The sequence below is a fragment of the Equus przewalskii genome, chromosome 31 (assembly GCF_037783145.1).
Source record: "Equus przewalskii isolate Varuska chromosome 31, EquPr2, whole genome shotgun sequence".
Taxonomy (NCBI): domain Eukaryota; kingdom Metazoa; phylum Chordata; class Mammalia; order Perissodactyla; family Equidae; genus Equus; species Equus przewalskii.
In genome coordinates, this window is record NC_091861.1 from 473,582 (window position 1) to 496,411 (window position 22,830).

General features: G+C 43.2%; 1 protein-coding gene across 4 annotated transcripts in view; it reads right to left on the reverse strand.

Annotated features, from left to right (window-relative positions):
- DESI2 (desumoylating isopeptidase 2) overlaps positions 1-21,288 on the reverse strand; it is a 55,648-nt gene extending 34,360 nt beyond the window's left edge. Inside the window, exons 1-2 of one of the 4 annotated variants that reach the window (XM_008542540.2) lie at positions 20,412-20,646; positions 10,767-10,813 (exon numbers count right to left, since the gene is read on the reverse strand). Coding sequence is in view for 1 of the 4 variants with exons in the window: in XM_070602113.1 (XP_070458214.1) it covers positions 20,861-20,902 (42 nt within the window). In the remaining 3 variants the exon portion in view is untranslated. Of the gene's footprint in view, positions 1-10,766; positions 10,814-20,411; positions 20,656-20,860 lie in introns of those variants that run through there. The other 3 variants (XM_070602113.1, XM_008542541.2, XM_070602115.1) reach the window with 3 other exon arrangements.
- Between the last annotated feature and the right edge of the window lie 1,542 nt (positions 21,289-22,830).

A 22,830-nucleotide genomic window follows, 5' to 3' on the forward strand; every position in this document is an offset into this window, starting at 1 on the left:
TGATGGTTGTACAGTTCTGTGAATATACTAAAATCCATTGAATTGTACAGTTTAACAGGTGAACTATATGGTATGTAAACTATATTTCAATAAAAACTGTTTAAAAAATGCTAGGAATGGAAGTAAAAGATCTACTAACTTGTACCAATTGGCAGAAGAGTGTATTTTATGTTGGCAAATCTAAATAAAAATTATTTTACAAATAGCATGAGTCTCCCCAGGACAATTTCCCTTCAAATACAATACATACTTTGTTCCTTAAAAAAAAAAAAGGAATTTGGCATTGTAACAAGACTTTCCCTCTGTTAGCAAAATGAGAACCAAGAAATTAACGAAGAAAGTTTTCATTTCCCTGTTCTTTTTATAAGAAATGGTCCAATATAAACTTTACTATGAATGAAATAAAATATACAGACTATGAGTGTGGGGCTCTCAACCAAAAAAAAAAACAAGTTAAGTGAAGAAAAAGTACTATTACCCTAAAATATTTTCTAGTAATAGAAAAGATGGTCCAATTACTTCTTGAACTCTTATCCCCAAGCAAAAACCTTTAAACAGGTTACTTCTCAAATTACAGACTGTATGCCTAATTCCAGACAGTTGCCTTCAAAACATACACAAAACAGGATGCCAACAAGCAACATGATCAAGAGAAAAAACAACTTTAAATGCAGATCTTCCTCAACTTACAACGGGGTTATGTCCCAATAAACCCACTGTAAGTTGAAAATATTGTGTTGAAAACGCATTTAATACTAATTTACCAAACATCGTAGCTTAGCCTAGCCTACTTTAAACGTGCTCAGAACACATACATTAGCCTACGGTTGGACAAAACCATCTGACGCAAGCCTATTGTATGATAAAGTGTTGAATATCTCATGTAATTGATTGAATACTGTTCTGAAAGTGGAAACAGAATGGCCGTCAGTGTAGCAGTTGTTTCCTCTCGTGATGGCGTGGCTGAGTGGGAGCTGCGGCTGCCCAGCATCTCAAAAGAGGCTTGGACTGCACACCGCCAGCCCAGGGAAAGATCAATACTCACAATCTCAAGTACAGTTTCTACTGAATGAACGGTACTGCTTTTACAGCATCATAAAGAAGAAAAATCTAAGTCAAACCACTGGAAATCAGGGACTGTCTGTATATGTATTAGGGTCAGCCACCTCTTCATATATTAACAGCAGATAGTACGGAAGAAACTTTTAGAATTTACATTATAAAGTAAATTATACGTTTTTGTTTGTTGTGGGTTTTTTCTGAATGGATTCTGAAGAAAACGGTAAATCTTCCATGGAGAGCTGGTCAGGGAGACAGATGCTCTCCAAATGTTTCTGCTCCTGTTGGGGCTTCCTAGCTCTATTATTAGAGAACACACTTGGAAGGCTCAATCTTTAAAAACTGGGCAGGCTGCATGTGGGGGACAGGCATTTGACGCAAGGTCAGCATGCCTTACCGAGTCCTTCCACCTCAAAGTCCTGCCAAGGCCATGCAGACAACACGCACGATGCCCATTTTAAGTGGAGATTTAATGAGACAACTCTAAACAAACAAAAAAGTAATGAAGACTAAGCCTTTCATTGAATAATTTCAGTTGTGAAACTGCCCTACAATAATTGGCTGTGGGTAGTTAATCATGCTGAAGTAACTGCTATCCTCTCATAGTTTAAGATTTTTTAAATTAACAGTAGTGTTTCTCAATGCTTCTCTAACACTGTTTCCATCCTTTATCATTATTTTAAAAAATTATTTACCGCCATCAAACATTTCACATGCATCTCTGGGGCAAAAACCTCCCTACAAGGCTCGCCAGAGCTGCTCAGACTCACTGTGTGGAATTCACCGTTCTGCAGAGCAGAGATTTTCTAACAGAACATACATCCTAAATATGCAACATGAAATCACAGCCAAGAACACGTATTCACCAAAAACAAACAAACAAAACAAGCTGCTGAATCAGACATGACTGGATGTTAGCAACATTTCTGTTAATTTTTCTTGGATATGTCTTCACTGATTTTGTTGTCTAAATAGTAGCAGATGCCAAAAGTTTAAAACTACATACTTGGGAAAAATGGATAATTCAGGACAATTCATCCAAAAGCTTAGCTTTTTATGTGAACTGGGAAAGGACCACTTTTATTCCTGGAGCTTGGGCCAGGGTAGGACAACCAGTGTCGAGGAGACTAGTTTACGAACCACTGCTCCAAGAGAACTGCAGAAGCTGGGACGGAGGTACAGCTCAGGACGCGGGGCCAGCCTTCAGGGAAAGTTCCTCCACAGAGGCCATGCCGTGTGAGGGAGCAATGACACAACAGCCAAGGGCAGAGCCACTAAAGGAGGCTGTCTATCCAGGTTTATCCAGTGCTGACAACTACGTACTCCCTCAGGGATTGCATGAGAAATCAGATGTTTTCATTCGATACTTTACAGCTTGATTCTTCTCAAACCCTTCCTAACACACCAAGGGAAAACAGTAAACCAGTCAGACGCTACCACAAAATATTCTCTCAAATCATGAAAAAGCAGCCAAGTTCTCATGTCCACCACCTATCTAAACCCTCTAGAATGAGGCCATCGTTCGGTCAGCTTAGTCCAAGGTGCTCTCTCCTTTAGAGTCAGTGGGAAAGCCCACAATGTTCCTCTGTTCCAGTTTAGACCACAGAGGCATTGCTGCTGTTATATTTGAATTTCACTTCAGAGATTATTACTTGGATAAAAAACATTGGTCCAAGTATCACAAATTACACAATTTGAAGCACTTGAACTATAGTGGAAAAGACACTGGGCTGAGTGTCAGGAGACTGGGGTTCTTTGCCTTGGTTTCTTTGTACATATTTGATAACTTTTTAAGGTACCCAATCTGTTTCAAAAAGTGTTTGATTCCAATTCAGATCCTGGAGCCAGAATGCCTTGGTTCAAATTCTGGCTTCACCTTTTACTAGCTGTGTGACCTGGGGAAAGATAACTATCCTCTCTGTCCTTATTTATAAAAAGGGGATAATAAACAGTATCTACCACAGAGGACTATTGTGAGGACTGAATGAATGAATACATAGAAAGTACTCAGAAGAGCGCTTGCCATGAAGTGTTAGTAGCGGCAAACATGTATACTATTGACAATACATTCGCTCCCTAAGATTTTTGTTCTACATACTGGGAAAGGGCTGTACGCATGTGCGAATGAACAAATGAGCTCTGGGCATCTGTTAATTCTCAGAGGTTTCAAGCATCTCTGGGAGCTGCTGTCCAATTACCAGCAAGAGTGACTCACTAAATTGAACAGCAAACAACGGCAGAGTTAATTCGACTCTGCTTGAAGACGCCTACGAGCAATTGCTTACGGTCTTGACTAGTGCAGATGTGAGGCAAGGTCTCTGCACGTGAGGCAGGGGTTTTATGGGACGCTTCTACATTCATGAGGGACACGAGCAGAGGGCTGCAGAACCACATCTCACTTTGCTGCTAGGACCTGACAGCCTGGTCCTTCCTAAGTCCAGAGAGATGGTACCCACACAGAAGAGGGCCACGGAAGAACCACTGACCCGCGCTTGACCACCTCTGATAGAACCAGTGTCACCGAAGTCTAGAATGCTCCTCAAAGCACTCTCAAGTATTAATATACTAAAAGGTACGAGGAAACAATTCATAGAAAGATTACCATCTTAAAAAACATGGGAAGGCAATAAACATATAAATAAGTACGAGTACTTTTGAGCACAGTCTTGCCTCAATGCAAAAATTGGCCTAAATATTTCCATCAACTACTTTTTCTTAAAGGTTTCATTTGATTCCTTTCTCTCCCCAAAGCCCCCAGGTACATAGTTGCATATTTTTAGTTATTGGTCCTTCCTATTGCGGCATGTGGGATGCTGCTTCAGCATGGCTTGATGAGTGGTGTCGTGTCCACACGCAGGATCCAAACCAGCGAAACCCTGGGCCGCCGCAGTGGAGCACGCGAACTTAACCACTCGGCCACGGGGCTGGCCTCTCCATGGACTATTTTAAAGCACTGTGCACAGAAGTGAACTGACAGTGCTATATTACAGTCATATATTAAAATGTTAACGTATTCTTCTGATAGAGAACTTTCATTAAACTTCATTTTAGTCAATGATTTGCTTTATCAATTTAATAAAATTTTATGTTTCCTGTTTGAAAGCAACAATGATGATAAATGCTATCTCCCTAGTCTGGAACTTCAAACACTTAATATAACCACTTAGGGCCTGGGCCTGACTTCCTTCAAAGGTAGCAGATAATGATCTGAGTAAGCATAAAGTATGTTTCCCCTAAAAAGCTAGAACCAGTGTTCACGCAGATTAAAGCAAGTGTTTTACTTACTTCCAACAAAAAGGTGCTTAGGGAATAGAGAAAGCATTTCAATAACTGAGTTAAAAATCCCAAACAGGGGCTGGCCTGGTAGCACAGCGGTTAATTTTGTACACTCTGCTTAGGCAGCGGCCTGGGGTTCACAGGTGTGGATCTCTGGTATGCACCTACACACTGCTCATCAAGCCATGCTGTGGTGGCGTCCCACATACAAAAGGGAGGAAGGCTGGTACAGATGTGAGCTCAGTGACAATCTTCCTCAAGCAAAAAGACGAAGATTGGCAACAGATGTTAGCTCAGGGCCATACTTCCTCACCAAAAAAAAAAAAAAAAAAAAAACACCCCAACAAACAAAAACTTCAAATAAACTGTGAATAGTGAAGACTATGGGACAGTTACTATAGTGCCTTGCATATAAAACTGTTCACACTGTTAAACTACCATATGCTATCTTTTTGCTACCACAGGATTGAGTCCTAAGTAATCTCAGGACAAACACTACTTTATAGCAAATCACATTAAAATGCTATCTATAGGGCTTTAGCATTGGTTAGTCATAAAGCAAAGAGTCAATAAAAACTCACTGAATGAACTGACTGAGGTATTCTAGTATCGTTTAAAGATGAAATTATCAACATTCAGGACGATGTCTGTTAACCTGCTTTATACCATGAGAAAGATGGCAGCCCATATAGATTCTATTCATATTATTTCTAAGAAAACGTCCAGTCTTTTCACTACCAGAGAGTATTATCTAAAATAAAACATCACTCACTTTCTAAGGCTGAAACAAAAAACCTTTATATAACAAAAAGATTTTCATTACGTTATTTATAAATTGCTGATAACATTAGGTATTAAGCTTCAATCTTTGAAAGTAATCTCTCTCGATTATAGAACACCTGCAGTAATTCTCAGTGAACAGTGTTCCACGTTCTGTAAATGTTCTGCCAGCTTCTTTTCCTCTCTTTGAGACAATGCAGCCAAACATAAACACACGCACTACAGCTACGGTAGCCACACTTTCCAGTCAGCTGCGACAGTCCCAATTTACGTCGGCAAACTATTCACCCTGTACCCTCTTTCACACTCAAGTCCCAGTTCTGATGATAAATTTTAAGGTTAGCCTAAGGCTGGCCTTCTTTTTTTTTTTTTTTTTAAAGATTTCCTTTTTTTTCTTTTTTTTCCTTTTTCTCCCCCAAGTCCCCAGTACATAGTTGTATATTCTTCGTTGTGGGTCTTTCTAGTTGTGGCATGTGGGACGCTGCCTCAGCATGGTTTGATGAGCAGTGCCATGTCCGCGCCCAGGATTCGAACCAACGAAACACTGGGCCGCCTGCAGTGGAGCGCGTGAACTTAACTACTCGGCCACGGGGCCGGCCCCGAGGCTGGCCTTCTTAAAGACTGTACTTCGAGTCTGAAAACCTCCTAAGCATTGTCCTGAACTCATGCGTGTCAGAAGCATGCACTACATGTTTACACAATAACCTAAAACCAAGGAAAATGTTGTGCTATGCATTTTGTATACAGCTAAAGTTTCCTACTCTTTATCGACTAGGCAAACTAAATTTCAAAAACAAATTATCATGTTTACCAAAGGATCTAATTTTTAGGACCCACAACAAGCTAGACACAGGATCACTGTGAATTGTTAAATTATTTAAAGGAGAATAGATTTTAAAAAGTCAAATCAACAGCGAACCAAATGCTTCTTGAATATTTTTAAGACTAAACCTATTTTCTATAACCCACAGTTTGACTCTACTAGTGATAAGAAATAGGTGGGACATTGGGGCCGGCCTGGTGGTGTAGCGGTTAAGTTCGCACGTTCCGCTTCGGTGGCCCGGGGTTTGCCAGTTCGGATCCTGGGTGCGGACATGGCACCGCTTGTCAAGCCATGCTGTGGTAGGCGTCCTGCATATAAAGTAGAGAAAGATAGGCATGGATGTTAGCTCAGGGCCAGGTTTCCTCAGCAAAAAGAGGAGGGTTGGCAGCAGATGTTAGCTCAGGGCTAATCTTCCTCAAAAAAAAAGAAAAGAAAAGAGAAAGAAAGAAAGAAAGAAATAGATGGGACAGCGTACTGTCAATTCTTGGTCCTGATACCACACCTATACCAGAAAACCAAGTTTTTGGCAAATCTCTCCTATCAGGCTCTTACTTTAGTTGTGTCTATGGCTGCTGTCAAATATTTTGGTGAAATCCTGACACTTCTTTTAAGGACGCGTACTTATGCTAGACTATCAACCTCGACTGGGCTCTAAACTGCATGAGGTCTAAGAACAAGCCTTAGTCAATTCTGTATCCTCTATGTCGCTTAGTATACCGTATCACACCTAGTAGAGCACTCAAATACTTGCTGAGCTGAAATGCAGCAAGGATTATGTAATGCTTTCCCCTCTCTCATGTTCTTAAACGTGACCTATGGAAAAGAGCATCTCCATTCTTTCACTTATTCAAGAAATATTTATTGAACGCCTCCAATGTGCCAAGTACTAGCAACACAGACGCCAACATGATGAAGTTCCTGTTCTCAGAAAGCTTGCCTTCTTGAGAGGTACCTCTTAAACTGAAGGATGCAATCCATTAGAGAATTCTGAAATCATTTCAGTGAGTGGCACCAGCATTATTTTAAATGAATGAAAAATAACGGAATAGAACTTCGAGGACATCACACATAGCAAGGTGTTTCCTGAACATTTAGTTCCACTTAATTGTGTATATAATGGGTATGATATAAAATGTATCTCTTAGTTGGTCCAGGAGAAAGCTGTTCTGGGAGGATCCCCTAAATTGCATCTCAGTTTAAATCTCATTTTAAATGTTTACTTACCAGCAAAGCTATAAATAAAGCAATTTAGACAACTCTGAGTCAATAAAATATACGCACAAGCTCCTGTGTGTCAGGGACTCTGCTAGACACTGGGGATACAATGATAATTAATCCAGTCTTTGTCCATAAGGAACTCATTAGGAATGTAAACAATCAATCACAATTTGATAAGTGTTAAAACAGAAATATGTGCATATATAGTAAATTAATAACTCATTTTTTGGATGCCACTCTCAACATGCTTTCACTTATTCTGTCTTTCATCATGATAACAGTCCACGTAAAATACGTAAATCACTTTAGGAATGTTCAGGCAAGTAATCTGCCACGGTCACATAATAAGCGGCTAAGCTGTCAACAGAGACCAGGTTTGTTAGCCTTCACCGACTGCTTTCTCTAGCACACGACTCTATTTCCTAAGAGAGAGCCTTATGTGGTCTTGATTCTCCTCAAAAGATCTTGAAGTATCCTGAACAACTTCAGAGCAAGATGGAGATTATCACTATTAATTCATTTTTCCTTACATGTTAAATTATGGTGACCCCTCATGTACCATGACAAGTAAAACAGCTATCACCTACTATTTGCCTAAATGCCATGTAAGTGTTCACCTGATCACTAATTTACTAACGTAGAGACCTCCTATTCTGGGAAATACAACTAACCCTCCTATCTGAAGGAGACAGAAAATCTAGGATACGTTCCTTTTGGAAACTAGAATTTTAACTGTACTTCAACCAGACAACTTTTTTAATACTGTGCAGCAAACTAGAAAACACAACAGATTATACTGAGAACTGCTGGTGACAACTAACATATTAAATTCTTTATCTGGCGATTCTTTTAACATATTGTTGGACAGTGACCTACCATTTATAATCACACTATGGTCTACAAACAATCTCAGGTTAAATTGTTTATTTTCAAAAAGACTTATCAATTGGTTCCACTAAGTTCAACCGGCTGAAGACAGGCTGTCAGCTCTCACTCTACAAGGAGGGAAATGGCTACACAATTAACCCCAATGTTACATGCATACTATGAGGGAGACTGTAGAGCTTGTGTCAAACAGACAATAGCCTGCTTTCAAGGCTTCAATTCAGGCACCACCTTGTTCTCTGTAGTACAACACTTCTCTAGATGGAGTGAGGGAATTCCAAAGATTAAGTGACTAAGTGTTGCAACTGCTGAAAGCATACAAATGGGAGTTCATTTAGCTTCCATAATCCTGCAAATAACAACACTAGCAGTAACAACAGCTAACACTTTCTAGCACCTATCATGTGCCAGGCACCAGTCTATGCATTTTAAGTAAATTGACTCACATGATCCTTACAATAATTCTATGAGCATTAAATATATCACTATTCCCATTTTAGAAAGGAACAGGGGCACAGAGAAGTTAAGTAACTTTCCCAACGTCGCAGCAGTAGGATACAAATCCATGCAGTATTGATTCTAGGCTATACCATGAAGAATTTATTCTAACAGATTCCAGACAGCAAGCTTGACCAAGGAGCAGAAGGTTGAGTACAGCTTCTTGCTGCCCTGCCTCAGCTGTGACTCTTTCTCACATGGATATGCTTGTAAACCAGGGAAGGTGGTGGGGGCCCTTATCTGCCACCTGATAGGCTAGGCAGATCTGCCAGGATAGCAGGGAGGAGCAGGCCCCTGGAGGGGAGCGGCCAGGCAAAGGGCTGAAACACATAAGCCATCGCTGGGGTCCAGCAACACACTTCCACACCCTCTTGCAGGCAGCAGCAACGAACAAAATGACACAGTGGAGAAAGGAACTGTTTCAGGACAAGTCCTAGGGGAACTTCAGGCGAGTCCAACAAATCTTTTTAAAGTAATTACTATGTACCCAGCTCTGTGAATAAAGGGAAGAGGAAGACACCGTCTCTGCCCTCAAGCTCACTGCACAGTGAGGAACTTAAAAATTTATGCAGCTGCTTTACTGTTTGATACCCACAGATAAAATGGCAACAGGTCAGAATGAATGGGGACTGAAACATCACAGCTCTTGCTTCCTTTCTTATTTGTTAGCCTTTTAAAAGTAATACTTTTACTTTTAAAAGTTAGCCTTTTAAAAGTAAAAGAAGTTGATTTAAAAAAACATAAACCCTCCAGCATGGTATCTTATGGCAGATGGTAAATGGAGATAATATTGAAGTGTCCCACTAATTCTCCTCAGTTCAAATGGACAAGTACTGGAAAAATATGACAGCATATTCCTTTGCTGACGAATGACACAGTAGAGGGGAAAAACTGACAAGGCAGAAGAGACTGGTGACAATTCTGAGAGAAGTCCTTGCAGAGGAGAGGATGGGAACCAGCACAGAGTGGAAGGCGAGACCTCAGACAGGGACACAGGCGATGCATTCCTATTCCATGTAATGGGAGGAAGGGCAGACTACAGGAGTACAGCGGTGGTAGAGAAAATTCTCTTCAGTTGCTCCTTTTTTGAAAAAAATGAAATAAGCAGTGAGGTCATCTGCTGAGAGAAGGACCGGGGAGAGCATGAAATACTGTAGTTGTCTTGGAGAGTGGGAAAGTCAGTTGACCAGAGAAGTGGGGAAGCACTGCCAGACAGCATTTAGGGTCCTCATGGGGTTTGTGGTCACGATTTCAAAGTGAGATTAGTCACTTTGGTTGTGTGTTTTTCTCTAGCTGTGTTCAGCTGCTGACAGTTCAATTTAACTAAGGTTGCCAGACAGTATGACAGACGGAATGATTACAATGGAAGAACACAGACTCTAACTCAGATGAGGGGAGGAGTAAACGAAGGATCATTTTAAGGAACTGGCTCACTCAACTGTGAGGGATGCTCACTATGAAACTTGCAAGGCAGGCTGGCAGGCTGGAGGCCCAGGGAAGAGCTGATGCTGCAGCTTGTCTAGAGGCAGAATTCCTCCTTCTTTAGAGGGCCTCAGTCTTTTTTCTTAAGGCCCTAACCTGCGCAGATGAGGCTCACTCACATTACGAAGGATAGTCTGCTTTACTCAAAGTCCACTGACTTAAACGTTAATCACATCTAAAAAATACCCTCACAGCAACAGCTAGACTGGTGTTTGACTAAAAACTGGGTCTGAGCTTGGCCTAGTCAAGCTGACACAGAAAACTGACCATCACAGAAATATTCAGAGGGGCCGGCCCCATGGCCAAGTGGTTAAGTTCGTGCACCCTGTTTGGCGGCCCAGGGTTTCACCGGTTTGAATCCTAGGGGTGGACCTGGCACTGCTCATAAGGCCATGCTGAGGCAGCATCTCACATGCCACAACCAGAGGGACCAACAACTAAAAATACACAACTATATACTGGGGGGCTTTGGGAAGAGAAAGGAAAAAAATAAAGTCTTTAAAAAAAAAATAGAAATATTCACAGAGAAGGTTTAGGATATAGGGGATTTTTTGGTAACTGCCCATTCATGACTTCCAGACAGCACAGTGGAAATTAACTTAGGCAGGGGTGTGAAATTACGACAAATAAATAGAGAAACATAGCACTTTCCAGGGATGGGAGGAGAAGGAGAAATGTAATGTGGTGGTTAAGGGCACAGATTGCAGTGTCAGCTCTTGGTTCAAGACTATGCTCTACCACTTACGGCAGGATTCTGAGCAGCTTCTTCAACTAAGCTTCAGTCTCACCATCCTAAGGAATAACAGTATGAGGGAATAGGTTAGAGAAATGGTGGCACACAAAAAACACTCAAATGGTTACCTGTTACTATGGGAAGACACGATATTATAAATCTCAATTCTCCCCCCAAATTATTCACAATTTAGTATTACTACATTTAAAATTTCAGTTAGTTCTTTTTTTGACACACTGATTCTAAATTTAATCTGAAAAATGAATGTGAAAAAATAAAGAAAATTTTGAAAGTGCATAAGAGAAACCTGCATCACCAGAGATCAAAACACACTAGAATATTGCAATTAAACATCTGATAATGGTGCAAGACAGAGGCAACTAAATAAATGCAGGAAATAGACTTATATATCCAAGATAACTTAGTACAAGATAAAGGTGGTATGTACCGCCAATTAACGTGGGGAACCATGGATCATCCAATAAATAGTGTTGGGATAATTAGCTTTCCAACTGGGAACAAACATGAAGATTATTTCTAGAATTTGAGAGCAGGGAAAGCCTTTCTAGGGATGACATGAAGCTGAAAGGTCATAAAACGACGACACTTTTGACCACATGTAATTTAAAATTTCTAAGGCAAAAGACACTATACCCACATTTAAGCTTAATAAGGGATTTTATTTATTTACCGTCATTTCATAATTTATATGCTTGGTCCTACTGTTCTTCATTTTTCTTTTTGTTTTCGCTCTTACACCATATGGACTATGTTTTCTCTGCTGTTTCCCCTCTAGATAAGACTTTATCCCAAAAGTACTTATATTTACATGAAAGAAAAGTTTGCACATACACTCCAATACAATTTCCCAATATCAACGAGAATCAGTTGTATCTACTGACTTGCCTCCTCCGTGTAGGTATGCTTTTACCTCCTCCCTCTCACCCAGGGTTTGGTCAGTATAAGCTGAGACAATTTTTTTAATATCATGTTCATTCTCTTTGAAGAGTCATTCTGGATACTGGCATTGTTTTCAACCATATACATATAACAGGATTTAGCTACGTTAACTGACTCTTGATGCCCATGGCTTTTCATTGACACTGTCCTCCCCATTCTTAAGTTCTTGAGTGATCTTTTAGCTCTCCAAAGCTACCTGGATACTGTCCGTGTCCTTCTGCACATGAACGACAAATTGGGAAGCTTTGGTATTCAGACAAACGGTTTCCTTTTCAATACTCTGTAGATAATGCTCCATTTTATTAGGGCTTTGGGGTCATGAAAGAGAAGTCTGAAGTCAGCTTGGTTTTGTTCTCTTCTAAGTAACTTTTTTCCTGTGTGTATCTGTAGGATTTTTTGCTTTATCCTTAAAATTTGAAAGTTAAATCAGGCTTTGGTTGAATGTCCCTAATTTTAAAAATTCTGCCTAGCACTTGATCCTTTTGGATATTGGCACTGAGTCTTCTATTCAGAGTTCTGAGAGACTTTCTAAATCTCGCCATTTCCTCTGCTGTTTTCAATCCTCTGTCCATTAACTGCTATTGTAGTTTTAAATTAGGCAATGCTTCCCACCCTCGTGGAATCTATCCTAATCCCACACTGCTCCTTCTCTGGTACTGCCTGCTCTATTTTCAATGATCCCCACAAATCTACCTGAGAATGCAAATCAGAGCGTACCCTAAAAATGTCTCGTTTCTTGCTATACACTCACTTGAGAGGAGGCACGTGGCCTCATTTACTCTTTGTACTTGCTCACCCGCTCCCTGAAACATTCTTTTCCTGACTATCCACATGGTGGACCCCTTCACCTCCCAGGAATGCCTTCTTGGGGAGGTCTTTCTTGACCGCTCGGAAACTGTGGTAGAAACTGCCCCACGCCACCCTGACCTACACTGTCCCTCCCCCTGCCTTGCTATATTTTACTTATTTCAGTTTATTCTGTTAATAGATGACTCAGATATATGAACTTGGTATTAACTTATTTAACTACCTGCATGTATTTTCTGGATAAAAATCTCAAAAACCAAAAAGAAAAAAAGATTTATTTTCATCATTGGGGGAAAAAAAGGAATATGATAGAAAAGATGCCAATTCTTCCCAAGCTAATTTACAGGTTTAGCACCATTCCAATTTTAAAAAACTTACAGACTACTAGATAAATATCTAAAAGGACCTGAAAGCAGGGACTTGAACAGGTATTTGCACACCGGTGTTCATAGAAGCATCATCCACAACAGCCAAAAGGTGGAAGCAACCCGTGTCTGTCGACGGATGAATGGACACACAAAATGTGGTCTATACGCAAAATGGAATACTATTCAGCCTTAAAAAGGAAGGAAATTCTGATACACGCCACAACATGGATGAACTTTGAAGAAACTATCAAAGTAAAATAAGTCAGTCACAAAAAGGCAAGTCCCGTATAATTCCACTAATATGAGGTACCTAGCCAAATTCACAGAGACAGAAAGTAGAATGGTGGTAACCAGGGGCTGAGGGGAAGGGGAAACGGGGAGCTGTGGTTTAGTGGGCAGAGAAAAAGTTTTGAACATTGGTTGCATGACAGTGTGAATATATACTGAACTACTGAACTAGGTACTACTGAACTAGACAGCTAAAATGGTTCAGACAGTACATTTGACGTATTCTACCACCATTAAAAAAACCCAAAAGACAAATAAAAGGATGGAATTTTTCAGAGAGCCTTAATAGCCAACAAAACTTTGGAATAATAATGAACGGAAATTCTCCCAGACATATACTAAGATATATTGTGAAATTATAATAATTAAAATCGTGTAGTAATAAGACTAGAGTCAACAATTCTGTTTCAGCAAGAATTTAGTATTTTGATAAGGATGACATGACAATTTAGTGAGCAAAGACTTTTATTTCAAATAATGTGGAGTCAATCAGTTAGTTTTTAAGTGATTCTTCTCGGGGTAGGGAGCCATCACATACACCAAAATATACTCCTGGTAAATTGAAACTTAGAATTATTTTCATGTATCTCACTTACTTTTACTATTTTTCTGCCTTTCTTGTAGTTTATTTTGGGAGTCTTCCTTTACATTCTATTAACTAACTGAGTGACACTTGAACAATAATGTTGCTTCGGAATTTAAATAGTCTTATAGAAAAATCTGACAGTCAACAAATGGAAAGTATAAGTATATTCTCTCTTAAGAAAAATTCACTTAACAAAAGAATTCACCTAAAATAGTAGGCTCTCCTTGGTATTGAAAAACTATTTAATTGGTAAGTTTCATTAAATTCTATTTTGTTAACTTTATCCACTATCACAAATGTGACCTTGGGGCTGATATACACTATGCCACTGCAATTTGAAGGGCCTGTAATCACCAACATGCTTGGACCCTTGACGTCTGAGTATTTGCCAATCATAAAAGGGTTCCATACTTTACTATTATTATTGTGGTAAGCAAGATTGGCCCTGAGCTAGTACTTGGGCCAATCTTCCTCTATTTTGTCTATGGGATGCTGCCACAGCATGGCTAGATGAGTGGCGGAGGTCCACGCCTGGAATCCAAACCCGTGAACCCTGGCCACCGAAGCAGAGTGCACCGAACTTAACCACTACACCCTAGGGCCGGCCCCCATACTTTATTTTTTGAATACTTCAAATCTTCCATTTTAAGTTACTAGGTTAATATTTATTCCATGCCAAGTCAAAGGACTGCTGAAAGAGAACACTGACATTTTCAGGTTTACAGAACACCTTTCACAGATGTTGTGGTAGACTCCGTAAGATGTCTACACCCTAGTCTCCAAAATCTGTGGATATGTTACATTACACGGCAACAGGACTTTGCAGATGAAATTAAAGTTACAGACCTTAAGATAGGGAGATTATCCTGGAATATCCCTGTGGGTCCCATCTAATTACGTGAGCCCTTAAAAGCAGAGAGCTTTCTCTGGATGGAGGCAGAGGAGACGAAGTCTGAGAAGGACTTGAGGTGCTATGGCTGGTCTGAAGATGAAGGATGCAGATGAGGAACGCAAGAGGCTTTCGACAGCTGAGAAAGGCTCCCAGCTGACAGCCAGCAAGGGCCGAGAGTGAGCCCTACAACTGCAAGCAGCTGACTTCTGGGAACAATCTGAACGAGCCTAGTAGATTTGCCTCCAGAGCCTGGCCAGCTTATGCCTTGATTTCAGCCCTGTGAGACCTGGAGCAGGGGAACCAGCCTAGCCTGCCTGGACTTCTGACCCTCAGACGTGTGAGATAACAACTCTGCCTTTTTTTTCTTTTTTTTAAAGATTTTATTTTTTTTCCTTTTTCTCCCCAAAGCCCCCCGGTACATAGTTGTATATTCTTCGTTGTGGGTCCTTCTAGTTGTGGCATGTGGGACGCTGCCTCAGCATGGTTTGATGAGCAGTGCCATGTCCACACCCAGGATTCAAACCAACAAAACACTGGGCCACCTGCAGTGGAGCGCGCAAACAACCACTCGGCCACGGGGCCAGCCCCACTCTGTCTTGTTTTAAACCACTATTTTTGGTAATTTGTTACTGCAGCAATAGAAAACAAATACATAGATTGAATTCTTTTCTTACACTAAACTAAAAAAATAAAAGATAATACCATGGATAATGTAGGAGGGCAGATTTATGACTGTTCTTTTTTTCAGTTAGACACATGGGTCACTGCTTCTATGTCAAGTGGTGGAAGTGGCACTGGCCCAAGAAACATACTTGGTACAAGAAAATTCAGACTAGTTCCTATTAACTAGTTAATCTATGTCAGAATTCAGGAACTGACAATGTTTTCAGAAAGATTATCTTCTAAGGAGTGACTAAGATCCAACTTTAAAACATAAACATTTCCAGGGCTGGCCTGGTGGTGTAGTGGTTAAGTTCATGTGCTCGTCTTTGGCAACCCAGGGTTTGCAGGTTCAGATCCTGGGTATGGACCTACACACTGCTCATCAAGCCATGCTGTGGCAGTGTCCCACATAGAAAATGGAGAAAGACTGGCACAGATGTTAGCTCAGAGGATCCCATTCGAGCAAAAGAAAAAAAAAGAGAGAGAGAAAGATTGGCAACAGATGTTAGCTCAGGGCCAATCTTCCTCACCAAAACAAACAAACAAATTTCCTCAGTCTAGTCCTACAGTGTTTACACAAAAACAAAACAAAAAACCATGTCAAAGAAGAATAAGATATTTTCCCTATCCCATTCCCATGATTCCCACCCCTCATCATTTGCTCACCCTATTCCAAGAGTCAAAGCTAAAATCCAGCAAAATACTAAGTAAAAATACAAGGGAAAAAAATACAGAAATAGGTTCTGGCACAAAGAGAAGGGGGATCAGATGACCTTTCCACGCCATTTAAGTACTGGCACCATTCCCAACAAAAATGCATCGTTAAAATCCCATTCATTCAGGAAATATTTACTTACAGAACACCTTCTAGTGACAGGCTCTGTTCTAGATGCTGGTGATAGTATGACACTATCAAAGAACTTAGTCTAGTGGGATGCACAGAATTATAACACATGCAGTGACTGAGGCACACAAAAAGTACAACACAGAAGGGCAGAGTTCACCCAAGTCTGATAAATAAAGGCTAAGCTACAGCCAGATGGAGCAGGAGGGTGCAGCTGATGAATGTTTGAGTAAGACAGTCCAGACAGAAGGACTAGCATGTGTAAAAACACTGAGGTGTGAATCAGTATAGTACAGCCTGTGCGAATAACTAAAAATTTCATTGTGTGAGTATAAAGAACGTATGCTAAGGTGGGGTGGGAAGTAGTGCGGGATTGGTAGGAGATGGGCCTTTAACAGGCAGTTAGAGGTCATATCATAAAGGATATTAGACTTTATCCTATAGAAGAATTTTAAGGAGAGGAATGGCAAAATCATTTACATTTTACAAAGATTACTTTGGTAACAGAAGAGAAGATGGTATTACAGAAGTAATACCCAAGACTGAAACTAGTGAGAAAGCTATTATATTACACAAACAGAGATAATGAGGACCTGAACTTGAGAGGCAACAGTGGATTCCCAGGTAACCAATTTAAAGATTTTTCAGAAAGTAAAATGTGACAGAAGTCATAGGTTCCCAGGTAACTGCCATTTTCAGCTCCCTGCCTGCCTTACCCACAACTCACTAAAAGGCTAGAAAAGCCAGACATGCCCTTTCTCAGCTTCATCACAGCCACGTGTGAGCCAATTCAGGACAACCTCCTGGGAAATGGGGTGGCTCTGGCAAAGCCTCTCCCCTCTACTGACAGGGTAGAGGAGCAGGCAGAAAAAGGCCCTTCTCGCCCCTGGCTCCTCCACATCTGCTGGAGGATGCTGTTGGTGCTGTGACACTCATTTTACAACTGGGAACAAAAGCCAACACGCTGAGGACAGCAGAGCAGAAGGATGGAAAGTCTTGGCCTGATGTCCCAGCTGAGCTGCTGAACTAACCCCGGAACGATTTAGCTGAGGACTTAAGTATCCTTCCAGTTTAAGCCACTGATTGTCAAGCTCTCTGCTACTTTCAGACAGATCAACCGAACTCAGAGACACAGGGCCTGGTGACTTGACCGTGAAGGGTTTGCAACAAAGAGGAATTTAGTCTTACTCCCAGGGCTCTGGCTTGGGAAACTGAGTAGAAGAAGGTGCTAGTTATCAAGACAAAATTACAACACGGGAGGTTTGATTTTGGGAGTGGGGGGAGGTGCTGGATGGAGTAAGGGGGAAGGGTCTGAAGTGGGGAAAAGAGGGAAGGGAAAAAGTGTGTTCCTGGACGTGTTGATTTGAAGACATTATGGAATCATTTAGGTGAAGCACATATTTAGATGAATCTGGAACTCTTTCAAAAAGTCTTAGAGAGATCTCCAACTGTACGGGGAGTCAGATCCTATCACACCTGCACGACATCACACTCTCCTGGAGGAGTGTGATGGAGACGGAGGGTGGAAAGGATGGAGTCCAGACAAAAGCTTCCTCATTTGAAGAGTCCTAGAAAACGCTTCTTCACTATGAAGACTCTGAAAATGTACACATACTATTAAAAATAGGAAGAAAATTGTTTATAGAATTAATCTACAACTTTATCACACTACTGAATATTTTTATTTTATAACAATTCACTAATAGCCAAAATAACCTGAAAAGGACAAAATCTGGATCTATGGCAATGAAGACCTTGTGCTAAAGTGACTGTCCCAGAGACAGTCCCAGCAACTGAAACGAATCAGAATCACCTACTTCCCTACGTATGCCAGTAAATTAGGAATTTGAATAACCTCATTCCCAAGACTTGGAAAAATAACTCCAAGACATGTTTCATTGCTGGGGGAGCACCCAAAGTACAGAGAGGAAAATAATCAGTGAGAAGGCGGCAAGCAATAATTCAGCAGCCCTATGGAAGATTAAGAAACCCTTCCACAATTACAGTGTTCCTCCATGAGAAGGCAGTTAATACAGGTGACCCTGGTACAACTATTTTGTATATGTGGCAGAGTTATGGAAGAAAAGAAATGATCAGCGGTTCCCAATCTAGTGAAGGAAAAATACAGTCCGAGCTGGAGCAGGTGACAGTTTCAGAGACAGACAGACACAAGGCTACACGGCAGAGGTCCCTATAAACAGTGATTATAAGCGTGAACCAAAGGTTGCTTTTCGCTTTACGAAGTTTGGACTTGGTAGACAGCTGATATTCCGGGCCTGTGCGGATGATAGCAGTACTCATCAAAGGCATCTCTGATGAACAGAAAGTCCAACCAAAGACAAAAGGAATCTGCCCCTGACATAAAGCAAAAATGTTTCAAACACCAAAACCGACTTGAGGAAAACGAGTATAACAGATATAAACTTGTACCTCAACCCACCGGTCTTAATTCGAAAACGTAACTCTCATCACCTCGCTCCCTACCACGAAAACTTTCAACGGTTCCCGCGGGCTCCCAAACCCGTTCAGCCCTTCATTCCAGCCCCAAGCCAATAAAAGGTCTAGTTTTGTCTCCTTTCCTCATCCCACAATCCGGTCACCCTGGACAGCTGACGTTTCCCAAACCCGACCTGTGCTTGCCTACTCCTGCCGTTCTGTTCTTGCTGATGCTTCTGCCTGGGAGATCCTAGCATCCTTGGAGTGCCGCCCCTCTCACCGCTCACAGCGTTCCCTCACCCAGCACCACGTGTAGTCTCCTCCTCTACATCTTGTTCTGCTCTTATCAAAATTATGCTATTCTGTTCTAAATTGTCACTACTCCTGCACCTCTCCTATGATATTCTGAGTTCCTTAAAGAAGACAAGTAATTCATTTCTGTGACTTCTATAGGGTCATAATTGAATAAATAATTCTAAGTTGCCGAATTAGTGACATAAAGCAAAGACTGAAAGCCCTCAAAAGGACAGACAAGAGCGAGTTTATCAGAAGTCTAATAATTCAACTATTTACCATTCTGAGAAACATTCACACGCTCCTTTTCTTCCTGTTGAGAGGAAAAAGCAGTACACACCATACAAACACGGGAATTATTCAGTAGAGAAGATAATGAATCAGACTGTGGCCTATCTAGAAATTCAAGATCCTATTTTTAGCTATCTGGGCAGGTTTAACTTACCCTTTCTCTACCTACTTTCTCTTTCACTACTTACTTTACAAAAAGTGACATAAAGAATAAGATCTTTGTTAATCAGCTAATGTTTTTAACATCTTTCAGAACACTCCTCCCTTTAAAATATACTGGTTTGAACATCATCTCTAGCTTTTCCTATGTTTACCACAATTAGCAATGATTTTTGTGATTCACAGAATACCTCAAGTGTAAAGAAGCCCATTATATGCGAAAGAATGTACTTTCAGTTTTACTAAAAAAGCCAGCTTCTCTCTTCCTCTACTTTCTCCGATTTCTTTTAGGCTATGAAACCGTGGCCCCGAGGCCACTGCATAATCTTAGTTCATAAAGGGGTTTAATAATCTAGAAGAAAAGGCAAACTGTGCTCTCGAGAGCAGAATATATCTTGAGAAATGGTTGGTAACAGTCTTCATGAATAAACAGGAAACCAAATTCAGACTGGGGGCAGGGGGCTAGAGAAACAGTAAAAGGTCAATGAAAAGTCTTGAAAAAGAAAGGTATCCAGCTGAACAGAAAAAGTTTAAATCCAGAGAACGGTTTCTTAACCAGTGACATGGGCCGAAGACCTTACAAAGTGCCACGTTCCTAGGAACCCGAGTTCCGAGGATTCTTCCCTGTAACTGTTTCCACCACGTGTCACTTTTCTCAGCATGTTAACCCAACTCCTGTCACCTCCAAGCTCACATCAGAACTCAACTCCACCCAACTCGACTCAAGTCCCCGCCAGCCTCGACGCCATCCTGACATAATTCCCGGATTACATTACGAGAATTCCTTTCTACCTAAGATGCCACACTGTGAAGTTTAAGACTTATAAACAATGCAAGGGAAGAAAAAGTTTAGAGTTGAGAATGAGGACCAAGACGCCGACCTCTAGCGCTTCTGCTTTTCTGCATCTTCAAGCCAAGAGAAATAATGATAAAGATTTTTTCATTTGCCCATCCACTTACAAAAAACTTTAAACACCGCAGGCACAGATAGCCCTTTACAAAACAAAAAATAAAAAACCCAAAGTAAACAAACCCAGGCACGCGTCTCACTACAACAGTAATTCCCTACCGGGCGTTCCAACTGCACTTCCGAGACACAGCAGCCCTCAGACTCGCCCGTGTGCTCGCGTATTCCAAAGTTGGATGACTGCACAAACGGGCTCCCCCGCCTCCGCCGCGGTCACGCCAGACGCCTGTTGCATCACCTGGGCGGCGGGCTCGCGAACCGGGGGCGCAGCGCCGCCGCCCCCTCCCCGGGCTGCCGCGGGCTCCGTCCGAGGCGGACTCCGCCGCGCTGCCGACGCGCCCGGAGCGCGGGCGCCCCGCCCCCGCCGAGGCCCATGCGGGCGGCCACGGCCGGCCTTCGAGACTCGGGCGGGCGGCAGGGCGGCGGGGGGCGAGCCGGCCCTGCGCCCGGCGCCGGCGTCCGCGGCGACCCGGTGCAGGCCGAGCCGGGCGGCCGGCAGCGCGCCCGGACTCGAAGCAAAGCCCGCCGAGTCCGGCGGCCGCCGCACTCACCATATCGTACACGTTGAGCACCACCAGCTGGTTGGCCCCCATCCTCCCGCCGCGGCCGCCGCCGCGACCTCCAGCCGCTCGTCTCCGCGGGCTGAGGCCGCTCCCGCCCCCGCCGGCGCTTCCGGGGCCAGAGCCGGGCACTAAGCGCGCAGCCCGGCCCGCGGCAGCCGACGCGGGGGCGTCGGGGGCCGGGGCGCTCCGGGCGCCGCCGACAGGACGCTTGGTGCCGACGGGGCCGGAGCGGTGGCTGGCCCGTTGCGGCTCAGGCACCTCCCCTGGGCGGCAGACACGTGGGGAAAGGCGGGGCCTGGGCGAGGGGCGGGCGCCAGGCGCCCCGGGGCGGGGCCGGCCCGGCGCCGGGGCTGAGCCCGCCTGCGCGCTGGCTCTCCGCGGCCGCACCTCGGGACCTAAGATGGCGCAGCCTCGGCGCCTCTGCAGCCTGGAGGAGCGGGGTCCCAGGAAAACTACAGTTCCCGGCATGCACTGAGGCGCCCCCCCCTACCCCCCCTCCCCCCGCTCGCCGCTCGAAGCGCGGAGGCGGAGTCTCAACAACCGGGGTCCTTCGTCGCGGGCGCGCTTCCAGCCGTCGACTACAGCTCCCAGTTTGCCGCAGGGGTCACGATCCCGCCGCACCGGGCGGCCTCGGAGACCACAGCTCCAGGCATGCCGCGGGGCCCCGAAGCCCCCGCACCGGGCCGCCTCGGAGACCACAGCTCCCGGCACGCAGTGCTTGGCATCTGCGTCCGACCTTGTGTGGTCGCCCTTGGCTGGCGGTGAGGTCGTCTGCCTTCAGTCGCTCGTCGTTGGTGCTGCTGCTGGTTCTCTCGCGTTGATCCCTATGAAGCGAACAAAATGTGGCACAAGACCAGAGTGATGACCCTGTTTTCCGAATCCCCCCTTACTTTTTTGGAAAGGGGGCATGAGGAAATACTAAAGGAAGGCGGGTTATTGGGGGGAGGGGCGTAGCAGGCGTCCAGTTAACCCTCACTGTGGAATTTTGTATTTTATGAAACTGTCCTGCTGAGATAGGAAGAGTACAGTGCTCATAGGTTAGCACAACCCTAGGACACAGTAGGTGCTTTTGCATTCCTTCAGCAAATATTTGTTGTGTGCCTGCCATATGCCAGGCAAGGTGTAGGCTCTGGCGAATACGATAATAAACAGATGGGAGTGATGCGGGGTCGGTGAGCCGAGGAGTTGAAAGAAAGATTTCTTAGACTCTTAAGATCTGGCAGTAGTGCTCTTTTATTTAGAGAATAGTATAGAATAGCATGGGGACAGGACCCATGGGCAGTCAGAGCGTCTGCGTGGGGACAGGGCCCACGGGCAGTCAGAGATGCTGCTGGCATGGGGGGCTGCTGCTGCCGCCACTGGCATGGGGACAGGACCCATGGGCAGGCAGAGCTGCTGCTGGCATGTTGCTGCTGCTGCTGCAAAGTTGGGTGGAGAGTAAGGCTAAATTTAAGGCATAGGTATGTGAGTTATCTCTTTACAAGAGAAAGAATATGTAAAAAAGTTAAAATGGTGTCAGTGCCCATAGGGTCCGGCCATTTGGCGGTCCCACAAATTTTAGGTAAGAATCAAACCGGATTGAGTAAATGGCAGAAGTCACCGCTTGAATTTTATCCTCAGCTAAAGACAAAGGAGGATTTGGGGAGGCGGGGGTCAGTTACATGAGGTTGCCAGACAGTAACCAATTTAAGTTCTTGCCTCTGGCATTAAGAGTTTTTAGAGATAAGACCATCCACCTTCTTCCTGGCACAGAGAGGGAGGCATCTTTACAGATAGAGGTTTCCCTTAGAAATGTAAATGTTTCCCAACAAAGGGACAAGCAAATTCCACTCCTCGGAGCCTGCTTCTCATCTGTAGTTTTAAAATTAACCAGCCTAAAAATCCTCATCATAAACCGTTTTAAAATTAACCAGCCTAAAAATCCTCATCAGGAGGACAAACAAAATATCGGTGATATG